The sequence below is a fragment of the Corylus avellana genome, chromosome 9 (genome assembly GCF_965113065.1).
Source record: "Corylus avellana chromosome 9, dhCorAvel1.hap1.2, whole genome shotgun sequence".
Taxonomy (NCBI): domain Eukaryota; kingdom Viridiplantae; phylum Streptophyta; class Magnoliopsida; order Fagales; family Betulaceae; genus Corylus; species Corylus avellana.
Genome location: NC_142498.1, coordinates 6,066,027 through 6,080,767, shown reverse-complemented (window position 1 = coordinate 6,080,767; position 14,741 = coordinate 6,066,027). Strand labels below are relative to the sequence as shown.

The 14,741-nt window shown below is 35.2% G+C and overlaps 2 protein-coding genes across 2 annotated transcripts; one reads left to right on the top strand and one right to left on the bottom strand.

The window, feature by feature from the left end:
• Positions 1–8,718: 8,718 nt before the first annotated feature.
• LOC148583632 (uncharacterized) lies at positions 8,719–9,219 on the bottom strand. Its single transcript, XM_088510718.1, has one exon. The coding sequence runs from the start codon at positions 9,217–9,219 to the stop codon at positions 8,719–8,721; it is 501 nt and encodes a 166-aa protein (XP_088366844.1).
• A 420-nt stretch (positions 9,220–9,639) lies between these two features.
• LOC132189746 (Ribosomal L28 family) lies at positions 9,640–13,906 on the top strand. The gene is made up of 2 exons (XM_059604528.2): positions 9,640–10,057; positions 13,277–13,906. The coding sequence occupies exons 1-2, from the start codon at positions 9,858–9,860 to the stop codon at positions 13,686–13,688; spliced, it is 612 nt and encodes a 203-aa protein (XP_059460511.2). The 5' UTR covers positions 9,640–9,857; the 3' UTR covers positions 13,689–13,906.
• Positions 13,907–14,741: the final 835 nt, after the last annotated feature.

Sequence of the window (14,741 nt, the reverse complement as noted above, 5' to 3'; positions counted from 1 at the left end):
GTTAAGCCAAACCACTTAAATCTTAGTGTCATGTCTGATTGCCTAATCTTTGTTATTTTGTGTTCTTGTTATTTTTCGTATCTCACAAGTCTTCGAAAATAGGATAAATTTCCTAACAATGTATGGGCAGCATATTTTATACTTACTGAGTGGTGGACTCACACATTTCCCCAGTAAAGTAGTGGTAATTTTATAGGTTTAATTGAAGAAGTTGTTGTGGTAGATCCGTATGTGTGCTTAGATTTCTACTATTAAGGCATTCAAGAGGACTCTAGTTGAAAAGGCTGACTTCACTACAAAAAAACCATTTTTTCCTGACATGAGTTTCCTGACGTGTTCCAGTGTCCGACACGTCAGAAAATTTTTCTGACGGGTCGTTTCTGACGCGTGTCGAGTGTCAGAAACGTAGGTGTCAGGAAAAAAAATTTCCTGACGTGTGACTAGGCAACACGTCAGAAAATTCTGACGTGTTACCCACTCACACGTCAGAAAATTTTTCTGACGTTGCATTTTTGCCACGTCAGAAAATTTTCTGACGTGTCATTTCTGCCACGTCAGAAAATTTTCTGACGTGGTAGTTCTGACACACGTCAGAAAATTAAAAAATTAAATAAAAATTAATTAATTTTTTTTTAAATTTTTTTTTCTGGAATTTTTAATTATTAATTAATTAAATTATTATTTTTTGAATTCCTCTGCACGCACGGCAGCTCCCTCACGCTGCCGTACGTGCAGATCTGTGTTTCTCGAGAAACACAGATCAATCTGATCTGCACGAGGAATTCTGGAGAAAATTAAAAAATCTGATCTGCAACAAGGTGAGAGCTGGAGAAAATTTTCTCCAGCTCTCATTTTTCTTTCTCTCTCTTCTAATTTTCTCTTCTTCTTCCTCTTCTTCTTCTGATCTTCTCCTTTTGTTTTTTTTTCTTCTGCTTCTCCTCTTCTTCTCTTCTCCCTTTCTTTTTCTTTTGCAGCTTCTCCTCTTCTTCTCTTATCCCTTTCTTTTTCTTTTGCAGCTTCTCCTCTTCTTCTCTTCTCCCTTTCTTTTTCTTTTTCTTTTTCTTCTTCTCTTCTTCTGATCTTCTCCCTTTCTTTTTCTTTTTCTTTTTCTTCTTCTCTTCTCCGGCCTTTTCTTTTTCTTCTCCTTCTTCGGCTTTCTTCAATATGTGGATAGAAGGGAGATATATTGAGAGAGTGGGAAAAACAAATGAGGAGGCATGGCGCGCTGGGGAAAGACAAGATAAAAAACAAAAAAATTCAAACGCCCGCCAGGATGGCTCGAGGAAATTTCTGAAAATTTCCTGACGTGCCAGGTGTTGCACGTCAGAAATTTCTGACGTGCTACACCTGGCACGTTAGGAAATCACTCTAAAAAAAATTATTTGAAAAAAAAATTATCTGCACATATATATATAATAATATATTTAAATATATTTTCTGACGTGGCAATTCACCACGTCAGAATTTTCTGACGTGGCAGTCCGACACGTCAGAATTTTTCTGACGTGGTAACTTTTGCCATGTCAGAAAATAAATAATTTTTAAATATTTAAAATCGTTAAAATTTTCCAGACGTTCCAATTTTTAGCACGTCAGAATTTTCTGACGTGTCAAAACAGACACGTCAGAAAATTCTGACGTGCCACTGTTCACATGTCAAAAAATTATTTTCTGACGTTTTAAAATTCACCAGTCAGAAAATTGCTGACGTGGCAAAAAAACTTATACTGTAGCCACGTCAGAAAATGTCATTTTTTTTGTAGTGCTTGAGTAAGTCACTATTGTTAATGCCGCATGTGGCATATTTTGGTGATAATGTATAAGCAATAAAGTTTAATTCATGTAATGACATTTTGTTATGTAATAGAAGCTTTAGTATGTTTTATGGGTGAGTTGTAGTTTCACAAAAAAAAAAAAAAAAAAAAAAAAAAAAAAAAAAAAGAAGTTATACTCAAATCTTCTGCTGCATGTGTAAAAGTTTTGCAATAGCGCCATATGGAATTGTGATAGTTCCGCTTTACGACTTGAATAAAAGTCAGGGCATTCCACTTATAAATATTGAGCTGAGCCCTAACTGTTTTTAATTTATACGATGTTATTTCTAAACATGAACTATGTTTTATTTATTATGCATGTTTTAACAATGAAAGAGGATGAATAGTTATGTACATGTTAAAAGGTATGTAGATGAGACCTATGACTACCCAAAATAAAGAGTCGGTATGAGATTTATGGTTACTGAGTGAAGGTTCCATTATGAATTAAGATTACCCTAATAGGGGAGTTACTATATGCATTATGGACTACTAGGTGGCAGGTTTTTTGATATAAGCATGGCTACCTTATAATAGTGTGTCCATATGAATTACAGTTACTTGATAATTACGAGTCTCCTACATGAACTATGGTACCTTTTAATTGGGTGCCGGTATGACATCATAGTCAATATGCTTACGGTGCCTCGTGGCGGAGGTATCAATATATTATGGATTACGCTATATTGGAATATGATATGTTATACTAACCTCCACTGTAATTTTGAGTTTTTGATAAGGGCTTATTTCATGGTTTATTTCTATGTGATGTTTAGTTAATAATTTGTGGACATACATAGTTGCTACCATTTCCACATGTAAAAAATGTATTTGTTTAACAGATACTAGATTGAGTTGGAGCTTAGAGTATTTCATCAGGCTTGGGATGTGGAGCGAGAACCGTAGGTAGTTTTATTGTCTTTCAGTATTCATAGACTTTCAGTGATGTATTCTCAGATAATTAGTTATTGTTATCTTCTATGGATTTTGAGTTATAATTTATTTAAGAGACTTTTTTTGAGGTATTAATTGTAGATCAAATAATTATTTTTTGCATTATGCTATTTTATTCACTCTTATAGGTGTTTATAATAGTTTTCTCAATTGATTACAAGCTAATTAATTTGGGAAGTACTATCAATAACTCTCTAGGTTAATTATTCTAATTAATTAAATTTGGAGGTGTTACATATAATACCCATATCAAGTTCTAAATATTGTCTTCTAAATATCGTGAGTGAAGATAAACTTTAGAGAAATTTTTGCCCCTGTAACTGATCAAACAGATCATTGATACGAGGAAGATGATACTTATTTCTTATTGTAACCCAATGTAAATCTTTGTAGTCGATGCACAACCTCATAACCTTATCATTCTTCTTCACAAATAATACATATGACTTCCATTAAGACACACTAAGATGAATAAATTCATTTTTTTTTAACAATTCTTACAAGTAATCGTTTAGTTCTTTCAATTTGGCTAAAGCCATTTTATCGGGTGCCTTAGAAATAGACAAAGATCAATGGAGAATTCAATCTCAAGATCCGGGGGCAACCTTGGTAGATCACTAGGAAAAACAATTTAATTTTTTTTTTTTTTGGTTAATAACTTTTTTGGTACCTGAGTTTTCACTTTTTTATTTTTCCCCCTTGAATTTTAAAACGGGACAAATCTAGTACCCAAAGATCAATGGAGAATTCAATCTCAAGATCCGGGGGCAACCTTGGTAGATCACTAGGAAAAACAATTTAATTTTTTGTTTTGGTTAATAACTTTTTTGGTACCTGAGTTTTCACTTTTTTATTTTTCCCCTCTGAATTTTAAAACAGGACAAATCTAGTACCCAACCTATAGGAAAAGACACAATCTCTATCTCCATTAGCTTCCGTCAGTCCCAACTAACGGACGTCCACCATTAAATAAAAAAAAAAAGTAAATCCACGTCGTTTAGATAATTAAACAAAAAAGTAAAAAAAATTTGACGTTTCCCCCCTTTTTCCCATTCTTCCCTTTCGTCGTCGGCCTAGGCTTCATAAGAACCATATTTTCCCCAAATTTTTGTTCTAGGGTTTCCATTTAGGTGGGTCGATTCTCGATTGTGATTGCGATTTGGCTTATGAATGGAAGTATTGCCAGCAACAGTTTGAGTGTTTGAGTTTGAGTTTTGGTGTGGACTTGTAGTTTGGGTTGGAGTTTGGTGGAGTACCGTGGCTGGATTGAGTCGATTTTGGGAAGGAAATCGACCTTGCGGCGTGGTCGGACCTAATTTGAGCACGTTGGCGGAGACCTTGTACACGGGAGGAGCAAAATAGGATGACCTCGGAGAAATCAGAGAGGTGAAGGCATGTACTTTTGCAAAAAAATTAGAATAAAATAGAGGATACTTTGTTTGCTGAACTAAATCCCCCACCAATTGAGTGTTTTTTTAATACTATTTAGCATATGGGTTTGAGACATTGGAATCACTTTATGGCTGCCTGTTTTTTAGTTGTCCCGACCTCTTCTGTGCGTGGCCGACCACCCCAATTGGTAGTCAAGCCACCCACTTTATTTTCAGATTTTTTTTTTTTTAATTTTGTTTTAAGTTTAAAATTAAAATATATATATTGATAAATGTATTTCATTTCTTAAGGATTAATTAAGCCACTCATTTTTTACTGGCTTAGCTAATTATGTGTGTTATGGGATTAATGGTCCCATGGAAATAAACTATTCTTAGGACTAGTGTGTTACCAAACAAAGGAATGGTTATATCTAGAATTAGCTAATCCATTTAAAGGGTTTATTCCTCAAACCAAACGAGGCCTAAGTGATTAGATTTACATTACCCAATTCCTGCTGCAATAAATCTTTCCTTGAACTCCACCATCATTTGGTTACTCCCATCAGCTTGAAAGTAACATATTTTTACATTCTTTTCATTAGTACAATCCAAAACCCCAAGCAATTCCTCTCTCTGTATCATCCAATTCTCAGCTTCCAAGGGGACCGGATTTCCTTTCAAATCCAAGTTTTTAAGCCTAAAAATACATATTATTTTACTTAATAAAAAAAATTAAAAACCAATGGGGGTCCATGGTCTTTACATAGTTCCGTCACTACTTACTTTCACTTTGAGGAATCTCAAACTCAACCTTCCTCCTTGCTAATGATGGCTTCTCTTCTTCGTAATCTCGTGGTTGGCAAACTTAAAAATGTTTAGTTTTTATCTTTTGTCCATCTCTGTACAAGATATGGGCAAATCCACCATTGAATATGTGAGACCATACGTAAATTTCACAAATTTAATAGTAGATTTACAAAAAAGATGGACAAGAAATAGGCAAAAGAAAAAAAAAAAAAAAAAAAAAAAAAAAAAAAGAAAAGAAAAGGAATTGAACACTTCCAAAAAATTTCTTCTAATTTGCTCCTCAAATGATGTGTCACTATTCCATAAGATGGCAACACATTTTTCAAAATAATAAATTACATACGATTGTAACACATTATTTGGAAAGTAAATTTTGAAGAAAAGTTTTGGGAAGTATAGTATTTCTCAACGAGCTCTGATTTTTATACTCACATCAATCTCTAATGTGAAATAAGAAATGTTAGGTCATAAGTGAGTTATGGTTTAATATTATGGTTAAATACTTTTTTGCCCCATGTGGTTTAACAACTTTATTTTCTATTCTCTAGGGTTTAGTTTTTATCACAGGAGGTACATCGTTTATACATAAAAACGAAGATGGTACCTCCTTCTAAATTCCGTCCAAAATTTCATTGAAAGCCACATCTATACCATTAAAAAATTGACATGTGTCCATATATCTAATTAAAAATAAAAAAAAATAAATTTTTTTTTTTAAATTAAAAACTTTAAAAAATTAAATTAAATTAAAAAAAATAATAATAAAAATAAAAATAAAAATTGGGGATGGCTATGGTCACCCCCTTGGCATATGGGGGTGGTTTCGGCCACTCCCATTTGGCCCTTTGGGTGGGGGTGGGTATCGGTTCGGTCGGTGTTGGTATAGGCATTTTCACCTACCGATTTGTAAAAGTTGGTTAATTCGATTAATTAACCGACTTCATACTGACAAGGAATAGTTTCGACTTTCTCGATTAATCGGTTAGTCAGTTAATAGGTAGTCGGTTATAATTTTTTATGTTAAGATTTATCAATTTTTTTGTAACTACAGAATCAGTAAAAAATATGTTTTATATATGAAAAGAAAAAGTAAATTCACGGAACATGTACCAAAATGACAACCACAAATCAGCTGGACAAACACAATTAGAAAATTTACAAGATAAAATTCAAAATTCACTTAAAAAATCGGCTAAGTCGGTTAATTTTTAGTTAACCGATAGAAAAAAATTTCTACTGCTTACTGAACTGATGTCGAAACAATATTTTTACTCCGCCTACTGTTATGTGCTAAACTATTCATATTTTAACCCCTTAATTTACATTTGTTAATCTCTTAGTTTTGTTAGTTTGTGCAATTTTACTTTCTTTTTGTTTTTTATGTCTTTTTGTAGGTTTTTGGAATAAAAGAAAGCATTTCTCGAAGTATCGGGCTTAAAGAGCAAATTTGGAAAAATGCTAGAAGTTTTGGATCTTCAAATAGTGCGATCAATCACACTAGACCAATGATTGAGCGCCCAAAGCCGAGGAGTAAGTGCAACGCATGCACTCGCATGCATAAGAAGAAGACTCGATCGCATCTGTGATCGAGCGCACACTAGCTACGATTGAACGCACTTGTGCACTAGAAGAATTACAGATGCGGTGCCAGACTTCATTTTCCTTCCAAATTAGGGTTTTTCAAGTCCTGATTATACTAGGACTAAACCCTATAAATTTTCTAGGTTTTCTAGGGTATTCGTAAGCCAATAAATAGACCTTTAAGCCTTTTAGAAAGATCATCATTCAATAGACAACTTTAGTGAGGAGAATTTGGAGGCTACTTCTATGAGCGGTTTTCGATTTTTTCTTTTCCCTTTAATTTAATTATGTGTAACTAAATACTTTAGTAAGGCTAGATTGAAGTCCTAATTATGTTTCTCTAATATTTCAATATTGGCGCATTTGTGATAATCATATTGTGATGCTTAACTTGATTAATTCATATTTTATCGAATTCCTCATGTGAATATGCCTGATCAACATATGCATGTGGTATGGATTAGTTATTTAAGTTAATTTGGATGATCAAATCCTGGGCTTAATAGATTGACAAAAAAACCTCCTCACGGGTTCTTGGGTTAATCAACAAGGAGAACCAGGAGTAAACACTCATGCCCTAAGCCTCATGTGTTTGTCGATTTCCATAAATTTATGTTTTTTCAAAGAACAACTTAGTAGACCTCCATGCTAAATCCTTTAAGAAATAAAAGAATTAGAGTAGAAACTTATACCTAATTCGTTGCTTAGGAAAATCAATAGCTTAAGAAGTAGATACCTATACCCTTAGGTTGGCAAACATTAGGTATTCATAATATGATTAGAGCATTTGCATATTGTTATATTATTTAAGCATGATTAGTGGTGGATATCAAAACCCTACCTGTTCATGTATCTTTATTTATTTTCATAATATCAATTTTGTGACAAAGTTGATGTTTTAATTTAGAAAATAAATTCTAAGCAAAATCAACAATCCCAGTGGGAATGATCTCATACTTGCACCATCTGCTATTGTTTTGATCTTGTACACTTGTGAGTTAAAACGTACAAATTATTATCTATTAAATTAGGTAGTATTTGGCACAACACCTATTGACTGCCGGAAGTCGGTTGTCGATCGATGACGGTTTAGTGGTGGTCGATAAACAATTGGTAGGCGGCAAATGGTTAATCTGTCCACCCCTACCCTTATGGGTGGCTCGGGCACCCCCATGGGCTGTTGCAGCCACCCCCAATTTTATTTTATTTTATTTAAAAAAAAATTATATTTAATTAAAATTTTTAAAAAATTATTAAAATTTTTTTATTTTTAATTGGGTATATGGATACATGTCAATTTTTTTAATGGTGTTGACGTGGCTTCCGTCAAATGTTGGACGGAATTTAAACAGAGGTACCATCTCCGTTTTTATGTAAACCCAATGTACCTCTTGTGATAAAAATTAACTCTAGGGGCAAAAAATAAAGTTATTAAACCACATGGGACAAAAGTTTATTTAACCCTTAATATTATGCGCGAAAATGGTTTTATTATTTTTTTTGGGAAAAATACATTTTAGCCCATTGAATTATCATCAATTTTGCACTTACGCCTCAAAACTTTAAAAAGTAAAATTAGGGTCCCACATATTAACGTTGCGTGTTAAATTAGACACTTTTGCATTTTTCTCCCCAAAATACCGTTATTAATAAATAAAATTAAAAAATATATACAAATAATCACTTGGAAAAAAAAATTGGGGGTACTGATATGAAAAGGGCCACTCCTTTTTGTTTTGTTATTTATTTTTTTTATTTTTTTCTTTTTTGTTTAATTTTTTAAACAATTTTAATAAGTGTCTAATTTGACACTCGAGGTAATATGGGATACCCTAATGTCACTTTTTAAAGTTTGGAAGCATAATTGCAAAATGAGTGATAGTTCGAGGGGCTAAAATATATTTTCTCCATTTTTTTTCTCTATATTTTTGTACAATAAACTGTCCTATAATTTTATGAGCAGTGAAAATGGTTTTAGTTCATAACACTTTTCCCCCTTTATTTTTTTTTGAATGGAATTGGGCGATATAAAAAAATAAAAAATAAAATAAAAAGATAAAAAAAACTTAAGCACAACGCTCTACAAAAATAATGTCTAAAATGCAATTAGGAACTTTGTCAATAAGGACTTGTTCCACACTACAGAATAATGCCTCATTCGCCAAGCAATGAGTTGCACCATTGAGATATCATCTAACATGGTTTATCTTCCAGTTTTGCAGACAATTAAGTAATTCTCGAGCCTCCTCAATAAAATGACCGTAACAGCTCAAATTTCTCCCATCTTTATTGAGAGCCTGCACCACTTGGAGGGCGTCACCCTCCAAAACCACCATGTGAAAACCCAAATCCCGACTTAGCTTAATGGCCCTTAAAGCCGCTATTGCCTTCGCAATATCGAGCTCAATGATGTAGTCTTTTGGCGCTACCAAAGTCGCCAACACCTCTCCCTTACCATCTCTAACAATCACACCAATACTCATCTTCCTTCTACTATTATCTACAGCTGCATCCCAATTTATTTTAACAAAATCGTTGTTGGGGGCTTCCCATTGAACGTCTTCTGCATTCACCCTCTCAAACGAGCTATCTTTCCAAGAGTTAGCTAATTGGAAAGACTTTAGCGACTCTGAGGTACACTCGATTACAATGGAAAATGGACTAACCTTTTTTTCCATAAACAAGGGCATTTCTATGAAGCCATAACATTTTAGCCACAACCGCCGTGAGTTCTATATCTTCCTTACTCAAATATAGCAGGAACTCCTCCAATATAAAGACAAATTTTGGATTCTTGATGCTTCTTTTCTGAATTTTGCTACCACACCTACTCCATATATCCTTCACAACCGAAGCTCCACAAAACATGTCATGTGGTCTCTACCTCGACTCCACAGGCGGGGCACAATACAAACAACCCAAAATATAAAAAACTCACAAACCATTGAAAATTACTTTCATTTTTATATCATATGAAAACGTATTTGCAAAATAAAAAAATAAATAAAAAAATAAAAAATCTTAAGATTATCCATAAATTAAAAATAGAAAAAGAAAGGGACGAATAAAATGGTTGATATCAAGGTCGGACATTTGCTGACATGGCAAAATCAAGGCGGCTACTGAACTAACCGCATAGATCCCTACCGCAGAGAAGAGCAGAAACCCCAGCCAAACTTCGTTCTCCTCCGAAACTAAACCCTGAGCAGTTTGACATGCAGAAAATCGAGCTCCGGTTTCATACAAATCCGGTAGGCTTTACTTGAAATTGAATCTTAACCTTTCTTTTCCACCCAAACAAAAACCCTAGCCAAGAAAAGGGAGAGAAATGGCGTTTAGAGGGAAGGAGATGATGAAGAAAGTGCTGAAGAATGTCGGCGGGGAGAAGAACTTGGCTCCGGGAATGAAGGAATCGCTGAAGAAATGCATACCGGACAGCAAGGTGGTGATGGGTCGGGCCAAGCGCGGCCTTTTCGCTGGCCGCCACATCCAGTTCGGCAATCGTGTTAGCGAAGACGGCGGCAACAAGTCTGTGCTCTTAATCCCCTCTCTCTCGCTTTATGTTTTGTTCAAATTTGGCCCACTTTTTATTTTTAATTTGAATTATCAATGAAAAGAAATATAGAGATTGGGTATTCGTTCTGTTTTTGTGGGTGATCGTTTCTCTACTGTTGTTTATTGCTGGAATTTTGTTGTGTTCTGTTTGGGCTTTTCATTTCAGGTTTATGAGCGAAAGAATAAATTGAAAAGATTGTATTTTGTAGTGATATATATATGGATATAGATATGGGCGATGGGATTGAGTTGTGGAGTTTAATAATGGTGAAAACATTAGCAAGAACTGAGCTGCCTTTCTCTCTCTTTGCGCTTCTCTCTCTTAGACTTGTTGATTTGTATTTAATGGCTTGTTTTTGGGAAGACCTGTACAGAAAGATGTGGATCAGAGGGTTTTCTTTTGCGGGGATTTAGTGGTGTTTTTCTCTTTTAATGTTGGTTTCTCACCAAGGACTGAACTGTATTTTGCTAGTCTCTTCTTTGTATAATCAAATACTATCTCGAATGAGTTCTAATCTATAGGCACACTGACCAGCATTATCCACTCTTATCACTTACCTAGCCCAAATAAACACATGCAGAGACAAAAGGTTTCTTCCTCGGTTAGTTATTACCCAAGTGAGGGTTAAAACCATACTCATGAATGTTGTAACTGTTGCTGCTGTTGAAGAGTAAATCTATGCTGTTCTTCCTTCTTTTTGTTCTTGAATCAATGATGTAAAGGTTTGTATTGGTCCACCAAAACTTTAAACTTCAAACCCTTCAATGCGATTGATTACAAATTTGGGACACAGGTAGATGGTTGTCCCTGGATAAAACTATGTCAAGTGGAGTCCATTATCAATTATTTCCATCACAAGTTTTATTTGAGGATAGAATCTTGGAATGGTGCCATTATTCACAACTCAGAACTTCAATTTATGCAGAAGCTGCAAGCATGCTCTTTCATTAGGAGAATTTTCACTTGTTGAGCAGCTGAAATGCCATGCTTTGTGTAAATGTGATTTTCCAAGAGCCTGGACTGACTTGACGAACAATTTATGTGGTTGCATCATGAGCTTAGATCCTTTCCCTCCTTATCTTTTATGTTTGTCGATGTGCGTGCATGTTTGTGTATGCGTGCACCGGTCAATACATCTTTGTTTCAGTGATGCCTTTTAAATCAGGCCATCATCTTTAGGGTCCGTAGTGTTCTGTCAAGCCTCCAGTTCCTTTTCTGCCTAAAAATGGAATGGCAGAAAGGTCTACTAGTTAAAATAAGCCCTATGCTTGGAGTAGTTCATCAGTTAATACAGTGGCCTGAGGAGAATCAGGTCCTTTTTTGGCTTGAAAATATCCAGAACTATTGATTGTCTCAGGATTCTTGACTTGTCATGCTCTAATTACTTGCCATGAACTTCTTGAAAATACTCGGTGGTAGTAGCAAGTGGATTGGAGGTCGAAATTAGAAGACCAAAGGCTGTTTATGAGTCTAACTTTATTTTGAGATTAGACTTATTACCATCCCTGACTTCTTAAGACGCAGCCCATCCTATTAAGTATGTTACATCTTGTCTTCCCTATAGCCCCATGGGCTACATGTCCACTGCTGTATGTCCTTCCGGAGTTCATATTTTTTACTTTATGCTCAGCATCACCTTTTTTTTTATATAGGTAAAAGGTTTCATAAATCAAAAGCGTAGAGAGGCACAACCCTAGTGCACAGAAAGTATACAAGAGAACGCCTAAAAAAGGAGAAGAAAAGAAGGAGAGGAAAAGAGAGCAAAGACGATAGATTAACGAAAGAAAGAAAGCCCAAGAAAAACCCCAAGACAAAGCCCTCACGACACCATAAACCCTAAGACTAAAACCCCCCCATTCGAGACCCAAAAAGAGGCTTAGCGATGCCTCCCTTGCACCTTGCCTTTCCCTCATCAATTGGAAGTAATACTGTCGCCATAGTTAACTGAACTCTTCAGGTTGAGCAGCTCCCTAGTGCTTTTATACTTCGCCTGAGCAACTTTTACTTCCTTATGAAAATCCTCTTCAATGGTGTCCAACATCACCAAGGCCGGATCCTCCCCTTCTTCATAATCCTAATCGAGGGCTCGGGAAAATCCCACTCTTCAATCTCCCCAGACGAGGATAATAAACCTCAATCTCCACTGAAGGACCTAAACCTACCGGCCAATATTGGGGTTGTAACAACCCATCCCTATCCTCAGCAATCTTGGATAATGTCGACAAAACAATCGGCATCTTAGATGCATGAGGAGTACCTTTCTCCGACAATCTCGAATTAAAAACTCAGCATCACCTGATTGAAAGTTTGAAATTGAGCCCAAGGTCCTTGGTCCTAGTGGCAATAAAGTCTATTACATGACTCTTTAACAGTTTCTCCATAGCCTAATCAACCGAAGCAGCATCACCCGAATAAGCGGGGAGAATGTTCTTAGCCATACATGGTGCATGGTCTTTTTGTGTTGATTTATTTATTTATTTTTCCCCATCATTAAAAGGGATGAAGCAATATGGGATGGTGATACTGTTAAGAATAAGTTGGCCTTGTAGTCCTACAAATCCTTTGATCTGTAGGAATAACATATGGTGAAGCAGGATCCACTTTAAATTAGTAAATGGATTATTAAGTATTTGCATTGGCTGCTGATCATTGGAGTTCCCATGTGATAGAACTGATTCAATGAGATTATGTATCTAACCATCATTGCGGCAGATTTCATCTTTCAAGCCATTGGATCCTTATTAGAGTTGACTTGACGATGAAAAATGTCCTATTGTGCTTGGATAAAACATAAATACATCTACTTCTATTACTTTCTGATGAAAGTTCTATATGGTCTGGACAACTGCCGTTCAAGCATTAGAGGTGCTTATTGGTTCATAGATTTGCTTGTTGTGGAGGGGTTTGGATGGGGACTTTAGAATTTGGCATTTAGTCAATCAGTCAATGCACTCTACATAGATGATATTTAATCCAGTATTGATTTCATTTATGCACATAGTGCACTCCCCTACATAGTCTGCAGAGTAACTTTTCACTAAGAAGGATTGCAGTATGAAGTTGGCTATTTTATTCTGCATCTTAAATTGAGTCTTGTGGTTGCTTCATTTTGGCATTATGAGGTTCTTTTGTCTTTTGTCAATTTAGAAGAAGCATGATATTCAAAACTTTTTCTGCAATGCTGGTGATAGGTCAAGGAGGAATTGGAAGCCAAACGTCCAGGAGAAGCGGCTATTCAGTTACGTTTTAGACCGCCATATTCGAGTGAAAGTCACCACTCATGCCCTCCGCTGCATAGACAAGGCAGGTGGGATTGACGAGTACCTGCTGAAAACTCCATACCACAAGATGGACACAGAAATGGGCGTCTTCTGGAAAGCAAAGATGGAGAAGCTGTACGAAGAGCAGGGGAAGATGGAAGTTGTTTTCTTTCCACGCAAGGATGAAGCCAAGTTTGAAGATGGTTTTAAAGAACTGAAACTAGCTGAGAGGACGGCTTGTCGGGATGCTAGGAGACAGATGGAAGGACAACCGGAAGACCAGGTGACTGACGATGGAAGCTCACATGTTGGTTTTCATGAGCAGTTAGTTGCAAACTCTTAAGTTTCTAGCTATTGGGCATCTTGAAGTGTTGTTCTCATATTTGTTGGTTAATGTCTACTTGAAATTTTTTTTGTCGTTGATGTTTATTTTTGGGAGTAGTCATAGATCAGGTCTTTCGCTGAGTCCTGAAATCTGATGGGAAATCAGCTTTTCATTCAAAGCCTAACGATTCAGAAGTGATCAGAGTAAAAAGGTAACAAATGATGTTTTTGCTCCAATGACTTCTCACGAATATGTAACCATTCTATTGTATTTGCGTAAGACATAATTTTTCTCTTGCGGGGGTTGTACTAATAAAAAAGAAAATTCAAGCGATATTTTTCATTAATAATGTTTTGGAACTAATAAAGGAGTATCTAAAAGTATTTCTTCTCGATTTGATTATACCAATTAATCTAGGAAAGAAAAGCTAGCTAGAATAAGCAGAAGAGTGACTATTCATGTCGATCCATGTACACGTCTTGCTTTTACTGCTATTTCAGAAATTACTAGAGGATTTGTTTGTCTATGTTGAATGGTTTTCATAGATAATTTGATAAGCTAATGATTTTTTCCATGTTTAGAATATGGTTAACCGACACATTAACTATATAGAAATATTCAGAAAAGAAAAAATATATATAATATTACAAATTTCCTTCTGACTATATTTAAAGAATAGAAATTATTTATCAATGTTCTGTTAAAATTTTAAGCAATTTTTATGTTTTTTGTTTGACTGAAATTTCCTCCAACCCCAGCTATAAAACTGGCATGTATTATTTGAGCACATGAAAATTGCTTCTCACATATTAATTAATTAAAAAAATCATGTACTTCTCATATGATAATAAAAGCAGTTTATAGACGGGCTTGAAAAAAAATTTCCAACCCAACTTAGAGAAAAACTATTCGCAAAAAAAATTAATGTCTATCTTGTTGCAAAATATTGTAAATGCACAATCAAAAGAATGAACGTATATTACGTCCAGTCCTACAAAAATAATTCTACCACTAAATTTGAGTCCATATCTATTTTGTAAAGAGAATGTTATACATACTTCCACTTTCACT

Bases quoted from the DNA above. Each gene is read 5' to 3' on its own strand.
- LOC148583632 (XM_088510718.1), bottom strand. From the start codon at position 9,219: ATGCCCTTGTTTATGGAAAAAAAGGTTAGTCCATTTTCCATTGTAATC.
- LOC132189746 (XM_059604528.2), top strand. From the start codon at position 9,858: ATGGCGTTTAGAGGGAAGGAGATGATGAAGAAAGTGCTGAAGAATGTC. The intron at 10,058-13,276 runs GTCTGTGCTCTT...TGCTGGTGATAG, and splicing joins AGCGAAGACGGCGGCAACAA to GTCAAGGAGGAATTGGAAGC.